This window comes from Miniopterus natalensis, chromosome 9 (genome assembly GCF_054644295.1).
Source record: "Miniopterus natalensis isolate mMinNat1 chromosome 9, mMinNat1.hap1, whole genome shotgun sequence".
NCBI lineage: Eukaryota > Metazoa > Chordata > Mammalia > Chiroptera > Miniopteridae > Miniopterus > Miniopterus natalensis.
The window spans coordinates 25,567,859-25,580,015 of NC_142089.1; the positions used below are offsets into that span (position 1 = coordinate 25,567,859).

Genomic DNA, 12,157 nt, shown 5'->3' on the forward strand with positions numbered 1-12,157 from the left:
AGACAGGAGAATGAGAAGTCAAAAATCCCGGCTTCTGAAATCACACCTGGGTTTATACTGAATGTGCTACTGACTCGCTGTGTCTTGTTAGACAGGTAGTTAGCTTCTTTGAATCTCAGTCTCCTCACCTATAAAATGGGACAGTTCTTACTGGGAAGACTGTAAACGCTAAGAATGTAGTGCCCAGTGAGCAGTAATGCTGAATGTTTGCCTGCCTGACCGACTGTGGGTAATAGCAATGCTTTCAGTACATGTGATATACAAAGGACTACTTTGTAAGGTTTTATGTCTAAATTGTTTTGACCCAACAATCCTATTAGGAGTACTATTGCTACGAGCCCCATTCTGCAGATTAGGAAACAGCCATGGAGACGTTGGAGCTGCTCAAACTGGAGTAGCTATTTTCAGGGAGTGGGCGTTTCTGGAAGGCCGGCATTGGGCTGAACCTGAAAACTGCCCGAGTGGAGAGGAGAGCCAGAGGAACTACAACACCCACAAGGCTCCGCGTCTTCCCCCGAAGCACTTCCTATTGGCCTTGGGCTCTGTGGCCAACCATTGGTTGTGGCAGGTTTGGTAGCGAGGATTGGAGGGCGGGAGCCGTGCTGGTTTAAGATTGGTAAAATTGCTGTTAGCCCCGCCTCAGAACCCGGAAGTAATCTCTCAGGTTGACTCACGTGTGGTGAGCAAACGCTTGTTCAGATGCGCGGCTGGGTCGTCCCGTTTGCGGAGTGACTGACTCCCTAGCTTCCCGCCTTCACCAAGCGACTCTGACCCATTGAGGGCTGCTTTTGAGGCCGCGTGGATCGGTCGAGGGAGGTCCTCGCAGCTTCCCGTCATCTAAGCTCTGCCTCATGGAGTCTACCTTCAGCAGTCCCGCAGAGGCGGCGCTGCAGCGGGAGGCGGGGACCGCGGGGCTGCTCACTCCTGATGCGGACCTGGACCGAGTGTACGAGCTGCAGCGAGTCGTCGAATTTGTTCGTGACCTGGGGTGTCAGCGGGTGAGGGCTGGTTAGGGAGGAGTGGCTCACCTCTTTGGGAACGGGTCGCCCAGAGGACCGGGGTCCTGGGGTAATTTTATGGGAGTGGGCGAGGCCCTTCTCCGGGACGAGCGAGGCATAGAAGGTTGGCTGGGTAGGGACTCAACCAGGAAGGTTTTCTTTGAAGAGACCCTCGGTGAAGGAGACCAGCTGGGTTCCTGACCATGTTTATGCTTACAGGTGGCCTTGCAGTTCCCTGACCAGCTATTGGGAGATGCTGAGGTTGTGGCTGCGCGACTGGAGGAGACTACAGGGTCGAAAATGTTCATTCTGGGGGACACAGCCTATGGCAGGTGTGAACCTGAGCTTAAGGATGGAGTGTAGGGTAGGCCTAGGGACCCAGAGTTTGTGATGTTTCCCCCCTATTACAGTGCCTGCCCCTAATGGCTGTTTCTCTTTGATGATTATTGATGACTGCCCTGATACTAGCTCCTCTCAATGACAGTGTCTTTTCTAATATCATTTTCTTCACTGACCACATTTCCCGTTGATGACCCTAACTTTCTGATGAAACCCTTCTCACTAATGGTATCTCCCTTGCAGCTGCTGTGTGGATGTGCTGGGTGCTGAGCAAGCTGGAGCTCAGGCCCTTGTACATTTTGGCCCTGCCTGCTTAAGCCCTCCAGCCCGCCCACTGCCGGTGGCCTTTGTCTTTGGTCAGCGTTCTGTGGCCTTGGAGCTCTGTGCCAAAGCCTTTGAGGCCCAAAACCCAGACCCCACAGCTCCTGTGGTGCTGCTGAGTGAGCCGGCCTGTGCCCATGCCCTGGGTGAGGGGTTTTGCCTGTGCATGCAGGGAGGGTGGGTCAACTACTTTGTGCCTTATTTCCCCATTTCAGTACACTCCCATAGAGTTCTCGATATGGACTTGACCCCAGCCTTTGATTTTGGGTCACACTCAGTCTTCTGGGGTCTAAGGGAGCTCTTGCTTTGCCAGGCCCCAACCCTGACACCTCCTCCTTCTTCCAGAGGCGTTGGCCACTCTCCTGCGCCCACGGTACCTGGACCTGCTTGTCTCCAGCCCAGCTCTTCCCTGGCCAGTGGGCTCCCTCAATTCAGAGCCTGAGCCCCTGGAGCGTTTTGGGCGTCGCTTCCCCCTGACCCCAGGGAGGTGCCTGGAAGAGTATGGTGCTTTCTATGTAGGAAGCTCTGGGGCCAGCTCTGACCCTGACCTCGACCCTGACCTGAGCCGGCTGCTCTTGGGCTGGGCACCAGGGCGGCCCTTCTCCTCCTGCTGCCCAGACACAGGGCGGACTCAGGATGAAGGTGCCCGGGCTGGGCGGCTAAGAGCACGAAGACGATATCTGGTAGAGAGGGCCAAAGATGCTCGTGTGGTAGGGCTGCTGGTGGGCACATTGGGTGTGGCCCGACACCGTGAGGCACTGGCACACTTGCGGAAACTGACTCGGGCTGCTGGCAAGCATAGCTATGTGTTAGCTCTGGGGCGGCCCACACCTCCCAAGCTTGCCAACTTCCCTGAGGTAGATGTCTTTGTGCTGTTGGCCTGTCCTCTTGGTACCCTAGCTCCCCAGCCTTCTGGTAGCTTCTTCCGGCCTGTATTGTCACCATGTGAGCTGGAGGCTGCCTGCAACCCTGCCTGGCCATCTCCAGGCTTGGCTCCTCACCTCACACACTACGCAGACTTATTGCCTGGTGAGTGGTGGGGCACTGCCTGAGCTGGAAACATTTGGGGCATGGAATCAGGGGGCCAGTATGGATCATCTTTTTCCCTCCTAGGCTCTCCCTTCCATGTGCCCCTCCCGCCACCTGAATCGGAACTGTGGGACACCCCAGATGTGTCACTCATTACTGGGGAGCTCCGACCCCCACCTGCCTGGAAGCCATCAAATGATCCTGGATGCTCAGCCGTGACCCCGCGGCCTCAGCTGGAGCTGGTTGAGAGCAGCCCTGCAGGTAAGTGTGCCAAGTCTCTACTCCCATCTGAACTCTTCTCCCAGATTCAGCCCACTCAGCTTCAGTCTCCTTTCTTTGCAGCCTCTTTCCTTAGTTCCAGGAGCTGGCAAGGGCTGCAGCCTCTCCTGGGTCAGACACCAGTGACAGGAGCTGTGAGTGGAAAACGAGGAATTGCCATAGCCTATGATGATGAGGGAAGCAGCTGATACCATGTGGAGACAGAGACACAGATGGACTTAAGAATCACAGCTAACTCTTCCAGTCCCAGGCGCTTTGGGAGCTGTGGGCTTCAGTGCAGATATGGCCACGTCCAGGAACCACACCGTGCACAACCAGTTCTGAAAATGGCACAGAAACAGCATCAAGAAGGAAGTAGACCCCAAGTTCCTGAGAAACATACACTTTGCCAAGAAGTACAACAAGAAGGGCCTGAAGAAGAGTCAGGTCAACAATGCCAAGGCCATGAGCACACTCACTGAGGCTATCAAGGCCCTCATAAAGCCTAAGGAGGTCAAACCCAAGATCCCAAAGAGCAGTAGCCGCAAACTCAATTAACTTGCCTACATCACTCACCCCAAGCTTGGGAAATGTGCTTATGTTAGCATTGCCAAGGGTCTCAGGCTCTGTTGCCAAAGGCCAAGGCAAGGCTCAAGCCAAGCCTCAGGCTGCAGCTATAGCTGTAGCACAGGCTCAGGCTTCCAAAGGTGCCCAGACCCCCATGAAGGCTCCACAGTAGAGGCCTCTGTCTGCCGATGTGAGGGCAGAAGGACTGGTGACCCCTGGGCTGCTTCTGCATGGAGCTGGTGTCCTCCTGTGCTGTTTGTACAAATAAACTTGGGGCAGGATCTGTAAAAAAAAAAAATAATAATAATCACTGCTAAGACCTTTTAGTGCTCCCTGTACCAACCTCACCCCTCTGCCAGGATCTTTGAAGGAGCCTGGATGGAGGGAGGGCAGCCAGCCTCTCACTGAGGATAGGATCCAGCTTTGCCTTGTTCTGGCACTGGCACAAGGCTTAGCACATACTGGCTTAGTAAATGTCTGATGTTTGATGGGGACCGATTTGGAGTATTCCTAAAGGCTTCTAGGCCCATCTGTTCTGGGAGCAGCCCAGGACCTCTGGCTAATCCCAGTTCTGATGTGCAGTTGAGGGTCTGCCCTTTTCAAAGGCAGATTATAGATGGTCTAGACCAGGGTTTCTCGGCACAACTGACATTTTGGGCCATATAATTCTTTGTTGAGAGCGGCTGTTTGCATTGTAGCATGTTCAGCATCATCCCTGATTTCTTCGCACTAGACGCCAGTAGCATACCCCTTCCCAATTGTGATAATCAGAAATGTCTCCAGATGTTGACAAATGTGCCCTGTGGGGGCAATATTGCCTCCAGATGAGAACCGCTGGTCTACACCTGTGCCATCCAGTATACCAGCCAGTAGACACATGGCTACTTAAACATAGTTTAACTGAGATTAAAAACTCAGTTTCCTTCCCTGGCTGAGTAGCTCAGTTGATTAGGGCATCATCCTGATATGCCAGCCACGGTTGCAGGTTCCAATGAATGTGTGAATGGGTGGAGCAACAAATCAATGTTTCTCTCCCCTTTTCTCTAAAAAAAATTAGAAAATCAATCAATAAAAAATATAAGAGGATAACACAGGTATAGGACATTTCCTTCATCACAGAAAGTTCTGTTGGAGCCCAGCCGGGCGTGGCTCAGTGGTTGAGCATCGACCTAGGATCCATGCAATCAGGGTTCGGTTCCCGGTCAGGGCACATACCCAGGTTGCGGGCTGCAGCCGATCAATGACTCTCTCATCACTGATATTTCTATCTCTCTCTCTCACCCTCCCTGAAATCAATAAAGATATATTAAAAAAAAAAAAAAAAGAACTGTTGGACAGTGCTGATCTGTACCGACTCTGATTTGTTTCTCAGGGAGATCACAGAAACTTGAATAAACCAGATACTTTTTCTCCTGTTTTTTGTTTGTTTTTAAATATATCTTTATGGATTTCAGAGAGAGGAAGGGAGAGAAGAGAGAGAGAGAAACATCAATGATGAAAGTCATTGACTGGCTCCCTCCTGCATACCCCCTACTGGGGATGGAGCCCGAAACCCGGGATGTGCCCTGACTGAGAATCATACCATGACCTCCTGGTTCATAGGTCAACACTTAACCACTGAGCCACGTTGGCCGGGCCTCCTGTTTCTTTTTATTCATCACACACTGCAGGTCCTGCACAGGTCCTGTGTGTGGAAATCTGAATTGTAGTTTATTGGATTCCTGTCCTCACAGTGTAATTGGGAAGAGAGGTGGTTAAATAGGCACTTACCACACAGTGAAACTAATCTGTGAGGAGGGAAGCCCACAGGGGCAGCTGGAGCTCAAAAAAGGCTTCCCAGAATGAGTGATATGTAAGCTGTATCTCTTGGAGGAAAAAATAGGAGAGAAGTGAAAAGGACATTTAACAAAGGATACACCATGCTTAAATACACGCATGACCCAGCACGGGGGGGGGGGGGGGCGCCTCTGGCAGGGTGGAGTTGCTGGACCCTAAAGGCTGAGGAGTGAATGAAACAACTCACTTCATTCCACACGTTTTCTGAGAATCTTGGCATATTGGCATTGTCCAGGGTGTTGAAAAAGCAGGTGAACAAGGGAGATGTGGTCCCTACCTTTAGGGAGTGCCCAGTCCACTGGTAGAGGCAGATCTCTAAACTGACCGTGGTAACTGGGACAAGATGGGCACCAAACGTATTCTACAAAAAAAGGAATTTCTTTTGTTTTTTTGTTAATCCTCACCCAAGGATATTTTTTCCATTGATTTTTAGAGTGGGAGGGAAGGAGTGTGTGTGGGGGGAACATCGATGTGAGAGAGACACATCGATTGGTTGCCTCCAGCATGTGGGATTGAACCTGCAACCCAAGTATGTGCCCTTGACCAGGAATTGAACCTGCAACCCTTGGTGTGCAGGCTGACACTTCAACCAATGGGCCATACTGGCCAGGGCCAAACGTGTTTTTTGTAACCAAAATGTCTTTATTAAGATGTAAGACACACATACACACACACCCATAAATACCTGAAGAAAACAATGAAGATACAACCTTCAGTATATTAAAATGTGTGTCACTGTATAGCAAACCAACACATCAAAATTGAAAGGGAGCCCAGCTGGAATGGCTCAGTGGTAGAGCATCGACCTATGAACCAGGAGGTTACTGTTTGATTCCCTGTTAGGGCACATGCCTGGTTTTGGGCTCGATCTTCAGTGCTGGGGGTGCAGAAGGCAGCCGTTCAATGACTCATCATTGATGTTTCTCTCCCTCTCCCTTTCCCTCTCTGAAGCCAATAAAAACATTAAAAAATAATTGAAAGGGATCAACCAATTGAGAAGATAAAATGTTTTGCAAATGTAGTGTAAGCATCTTTAAATTATATGAAATGAAAATAAACATCTGAGTGCAGAAAGCAACATGTACAATATGAATAAGTAAGGTTTAGAAAATGGTAAATGTGTATATTTATTTATAACCCACACTTATAAAATTAATGTTTATAAATAGTAAATATGTAGAAATTAAACATTGTAGATGCAAATTAAAATACAAATTTTGTATATCAACTGGGAAGAGCTTAAAAGGAGATTAGAAATATTGCTGAGTATGACTAGATATTCTTTTATTTTGTAAATTTAATACTTTTTAAAACTCATATAAAAAACAATTTCAACATATAATCAATAAACCTTTTTCAATTACAGTTTACTTTCAGTTTTATTTTGTATTAGTTTCAGGTGTACAGTATAGTAGTTAGACAATCATGTTCTTTACAAAGTTTTCCCCCCCACACGTCCAGTACCCACCTGACACCAAACATAGTTATTACAATATTATTGACTTTATTCCCTATGCTTTGCTTTACATCCTCTTGACTACTTTGTAACCACCAATTACAAACATGCACTGAGCACCCAGTGTGTTCCAGGCACTGGAAATACAACAGTGAGATCAACAGAAATCCTTTCATGGTGCTTACATTCTCATGGGTGGGGAGAGATGGATAACCAAAACACTCAGTATGCCAGATGGTGATAAGTGTTATGGAGACATAAAGCTGGGAAGGGAGTGCAGGGGAGAGGGGTTGCTATAAGGTCCCTGGTAACCCGAGTCCAAAGCTCCCATCTTGGTGGGAGCAGTCCAGAAGCAGGAACTTGGCAACCTATAAACCACAAAGTGACCACAAGCCCTGCCAAAGCACAAACGACCAGTGAGAATACCTGCACCCGACTGCAGGAAGGACAGAAAGCACAGGGGAAAACAGACAACATTGATTCTTTATCCAACTCCCCACTCCTCACTCCCCCTCCCGTCCGGGTAAGCCCTACAGAAAAGTCTCTACCTCCTCTGGGGTAGTGACTGCCCACTGAGCCTCACCCCACCTGCACCCAGGTGGTTTCAAGTTAATCTGTTTTTAACTCTCAACAGGCCTCCTAGGTCTCTCCCTTGGCAAATGCCCCAGCAGTGGCAATATTAAACAGGATGGTCAGAGAAGGCCTTTTGAAGAGGTGAACGAAGCCTGGAAGGATGACGCCGAGTAAGCCACAGGGTAAGTTCGGAGAAGCAGGGAGAACGAGTGCGAGGCCAGCGTGGTGAGGGTACGGCTGGCATGTTCAAGGAACAGCACGGATGCCGTGCAGCCGGAGCTAGCGGGGCGACAGAGGGGCAGTCCGGAACCACGCTGGGAGCGACCTAGAGGCCATTAAAAGAACGAGGGCTTTCGAGTGGAGTGGGAGCCATCAGGGGGGCATTTTGAACGGGAGGGGCATCCCAGAGCGGGCGCACACCACGCCTCGGGGAGGGGCGGCGCCCTGGAAGAGCGGTTTCTGAGGGCCAGGCGCCAGGCAGCGGGGAAGCGCGCCGCGGAGAGGCAGCAGCCCGAGGAGCAGAGCTGACCCCTCGCGCGCCTGGGAGGGAAAGCAAGGGCGGGGCCCCGAGCAGGCTCGGGCCGGAGGCAGGGCCGGCGGGCCGCGCAGGAGCCGCGAGAGACACCTTGGGAGGTCGAGGCGCCCGTCGGCAGCGCGCCGGCGCCGCTCCTGAAGCCGGGACCACAACCACCACAATCCTCAGCGCCGGCAGTTCCGGCGGCGCCGAGCCCGCCCCCGCGGCGGCGCCGAGCCGGCCCGGGGTCACGTGGTGCCCGCGCGTCACGTGGGCGAGTCAGGTGACCGTGCGGGCCGGAGGACCGACTGCGGGGCGGACGGTGGACGCAGGGACGCGGCTTTAGCTCTGTCTCCGCCGACCCGGGCCGCGCCGCCGCCGCCGCCGCCGCCGCCGCCGCCATGACGGGGCTAGCGCTCCTGTACTCCGGGGTCTTCGTGGCCTTCTGGGCCTGCATGGTCGTCGTGGGTGAGGCCGGGCCCTGCGGGCGGGGCCCGCGTCCGGGCGGAGCTGGTCGGCCTGGAGCTCAGCGGGGGCGGGGGTCCCGGGACGGCTGAGCTCCAGCGCGAGCTCTGTGCCCCGGGCTCCGGGAGTTGCCTCGCGCCTGTCGGGGCCGGTGACCCCGACGGAGGAGACCCGGATCTCCAGCTGCTCGAGGGGGGGCGCGGGCGGGGGTAGGTGGGGCCGCGAGAGCAGCCCTGGGCGCTTTCGGTCGTCGCCGTCACCGTCCGCCTCCCCGGGCGCGCGGCCGTCGTCCCTCTTGCTTCTGACCGGCCTGCTTGGGCCATGGGCCGGCTGCTCCAGTTCCTCTTTTTCTGGTCGTTGAGCTCTCCGCCCCCCCAGCTTGTTGAGTAAACAGCGGCGCGGACTGGGCCGGCGGGATCCGGCGGGGCCTGGCCCAAGCTCTTGCTCTCCCGTCCTCCAGGGTTCTCAGGCCTGCGAGGTGCTGCCCGGAAGGGTCTTGGTCTGGGAGGTGGTGGCACCGAATGCGATGTTACTGAGGGAGTGGCAGAAATGGAGGCCCGAGCAGAGGCATCTGTATAGACAGCCGTGCTTTCCAGAGGGGGACCAGCCTGGGGACTTTCCCTTGACTTAGGTGTAGGCAGACCTTTGAGGAGGTGGCCCATCAGCTGGGCCGCAACTTCATGTCTAAGTTGGGGAGCTTCTCTCTGGAGAGCAGCCCCTAACCCCTTTTTTCTCACTGCTGCAGGGATCTGCTACACCATTTTTGACTTGGGCTTCCGCTTTGATGTGGCATGGTAAGGGAAGGCAGGGAGAGGACTCCCCTGGGAGCTGCTTCTCTGCAGCCTTCCTTCGCTGATTTGTGCCCCCTCCTCCACCCCATCCCCGGCTGCCTGGGATGTGGACCTTCCGGAAACCTGAAATCTTTTGTTTTAGCAACCAGTACTGGTGGGGTTGGAGGTGTGGAGGTTTGAATTTTGTGCCCACTTCTCCACCAAGGCTGAATTGCTTTCCTCCCTGTCTTCACACCAGGTTCTTGACAGAGACTTCCCCCTTCATGTGGTCAAACCTGGGCATTGGCCTAGCTATCTCCCTGTCTGTGGTTGGAGCAGCCTGGTGAGTGTTGGGGTGGTGTGATTGGGGGAGGGGGTGAGTCATAGCAGGTGGTGGTGTTGGATCCTTAGTCACCCTGGGGGCACTGTCTAGCTTGGCCTCTGCTCATTGGTTTCTTATCCTTACACCAGGGGCATCTATATTACTGGCTCATCCATCATTGGAGGAGGGGTGAAGGCCCCTAGGATCAAGACCAAGAACCTGGTCAGGTAAGTTGGGGCCCTTGGAAGGCTGTGTGAACCAGCTGCATTGGAAGCTGCCCATTTGTTTGACGTGACAGCTCCTCACCAGCCTCCTGATGGGGTGGGATGCTAGTGGGGGAAAGGTGACTGGGGACTCCCTGAGGAGGAATGTTGATTTCTTTCTCATCTCTTTTTCCTCTCAACCCCCTTTGCCCACCACTGTTGCTTCCAGCATCATCTTCTGTGAGGCTGTGGCTATCTACGGCATCATCATGGCAATTGTCATTAGCAACATGGCGGAGGTATGGGGTACCAAGGCGGGTTGAGCATCCATTCCAGTGTGTTCTGTACATTGCTTGGGGAATGGAGAGGAGCTTAGAGATTGGTTTCTGATTACTTCTCTGCCTTCCTCAGCCTTTCAGTGCCACTGACCCCAAAGCCATTGGCCATCGAAACTATCATGCAGGTAGGTGGGTATGTGAAGGGAAAAAGCTAGGGCACCTGCTTTCCCCTTTCCACCCTCAGTTTAGACTCTTTATTTTGATATTCTGTCACCTACTTTGGCCTGCTTTGCACAGTTGGGCTGGTGATTGGCCTCAACGTTCCCTTTCCATCCCTCCAGGCTACTCCATGTTTGGAGCTGGCCTCACAGTGGGCCTGTCTAACCTCTTCTGTGGAGTCTGCGTGGGCATTGTGGGCAGTGGAGCAGCCCTGGCCGATGCACAGAACCCTAGCCTCTTTGTGAAGATTCTTATCGTGGAGATCTTTGGCAGCGCCATCGGCCTCTTTGGGGTCATCGTTGCGATCCTTCAGGTGCTGAATGCTGGAGAGCCTCTGTCCTTGTCCCTAACCCAGCCTCACCCTCCTTCCAGAGGAGCAGCAGTGCTCCCTCCTCCACCTGTAACCATAGAACCCCTGAACAGCTTCCACCACTTCATTCCCATCTTCTGGTTTTCCCCTTTTGAAGCTTTCAATTTAGTTTTGTTTCTAATCTGGAAACACTGACAATTGTCTTGAGGGTTTTTTCTGTTGCTTTGTGTCTGTATGTTTCATTTAGTCTCTTTTTGTTTGTCTCCATGGGTTGAGATCTTGTCTGTGTCCAAATAAGTCTGTCTCAGTGTGTTTGACTGTTTAGCTGGGCCTGTGTGTATCTCTCCTGTCAGTCGGACAGCATGTCTGAATTGTGTGTGCCTTATCTGTCTGGCAGTGTGTGAGTTTGTGGCTAATGATCAGCTTGAGGATCTGAGGGTGACTGTGGGTGCCTGACTGGGTTGACTCTTTGTAACCAGCACTGTCTATATGCCACTTCTCTTCATCTATCTGTCCCACAGCTTAACTGTGGTGGTTTGACTGTCCATGTTCATCTGTGTTTGTCTGTCATAGCATATCCATTCTGGTCCAGTCATCCATCTGTTCATCTCACCATGAGTTTGTTAGGTCTGGTCTTCTGTCATTTGTCACTGTCTTATCTGTTTCTCTGTCTCTACCTGATTTTTTCTGTTCTTTTTTTGCAGACCTCCAAAGTGAAGATGGGTGACTAGATGATCTGTGTGGGTGGGGCCGTGCCCCACTCTTATTTATTTGTGGTTTTACTGGGACAGCTGGAGCTGTGCCCCTTTCACAGGGCTCGGTGTTCTGGGCCCTCCCTGCACTCACTCCTCGCTGCCTGTCGACTTGGAGGCTCTGCCTGGCTGGATCCTCAGTGTGGGGAGTGGGTTGCTGATGACTGTGTGCAGCTCTGCACCTGTGTCCCACCTCCACCCCCAGCCTGTCTTCCCAGTGTTTGTGAAATAAACGTGGTATTTGTCTGGATCAGTGCTGCTTTTGTTGCCCTCCTTCACCTTTCACAGAAGGGTAAACAGGCCTATAGGCCTCAACCTCATGCCAGCCTCTTGCCATTCATATCTACTGTCTCTGCGCTGGACAAAGCTGGCTCCTGGGTGGGATGGGAAGGGTGCTGGGCTGAGGACTCTGTACCCCTGAACATCTGTATTGATGGGCATGATGAAGTCGGGATGGGGAGAGGTATGGGCCCAGGTGTTTGTGTGGGGGAGGATGGGGAGTGTCCTAGTCCTATGCCCTGGGGGCTCTGAAAAATCCAAATGACCTATCTCTGCCCTCAGGCATCCATCACTCCCTACCCTCCTGGGGCTTGGAGCTCATTCATTCATTTGCCTCTGCCTATCCCAGCACGCCCTCTGTCAGTGACTAATTTGATCCCGTGTTCCCAGGGCCTTGTCCAGCTCCTTCCACTTCTATCCAATCTAACCCAACCTCCTGTTACCCTAGAAGCCCCAGCCACCTCCAGGCCCTAGCCACAAACTTCTGTCCACGCCTTTAAGGGTCCTGCCCAACTAGGGGCCCCTCCACTGACCCCTGGCAGACCTTTAATAACGCTCCCATCAGTGCGTTGCCAAATCCCAAACCTCCCTGCCCTAGTCAGCCCCTTTGGCTGAGTTCGTGCTCCAACCCAGACCCCGCTCCTCCGTGATGGGTTTGGCTTATCCAC

At 52.9% G+C, this 12,157-nt stretch overlaps 2 protein-coding genes across 4 annotated transcripts; both read left to right on the forward strand.

Moving 5' to 3' along the window:
• The first annotated feature begins 507 nt into the window (after nt 1-507).
• On the forward strand, nt 508-4,981 carry DPH2 (diphthamide biosynthesis 2). Of its 3 annotated transcripts, none has more exons than XM_016199315.2 (6): nt 508-998; nt 1,218-1,330; nt 1,581-1,804; nt 2,004-2,687; nt 2,772-2,948; nt 3,030-4,981. In XM_016199315.2, the coding sequence occupies exons 1-6, from the start codon at nt 852-854 to the stop codon at nt 3,152-3,154; spliced, it is 1,470 nt and encodes a 489-aa protein (XP_016054801.2). In that variant the 5' UTR covers nt 508-851; the 3' UTR covers nt 3,155-4,981. The 3 variants fall into 3 exon arrangements, with proteins under 3 accessions (XP_016054801.2, XP_016054802.2, XP_087676974.1); XM_016199316.2 differs by having other exon boundaries at nt 508-974; XM_087820848.1 differs by having other exon boundaries at nt 2,772-4,981.
• A 3,288-nt stretch (nt 4,982-8,269) lies between these two features.
• Nucleotides 8,270-11,460, forward strand: ATP6V0B (ATPase H+ transporting V0 subunit b). Its single transcript, XM_016199318.2, has 8 exons — nt 8,270-8,359; nt 9,102-9,150; nt 9,386-9,469; nt 9,598-9,675; nt 9,881-9,950; nt 10,063-10,114; nt 10,271-10,461; nt 11,163-11,460. Exons 1-8 carry the CDS (start codon nt 8,293-8,295, stop codon nt 11,187-11,189), a joined length of 618 nt encoding a protein of 205 aa, XP_016054804.2. The 5' UTR covers nt 8,270-8,292; the 3' UTR covers nt 11,190-11,460.
• Nucleotides 11,461-12,157: the final 697 nt, after the last annotated feature.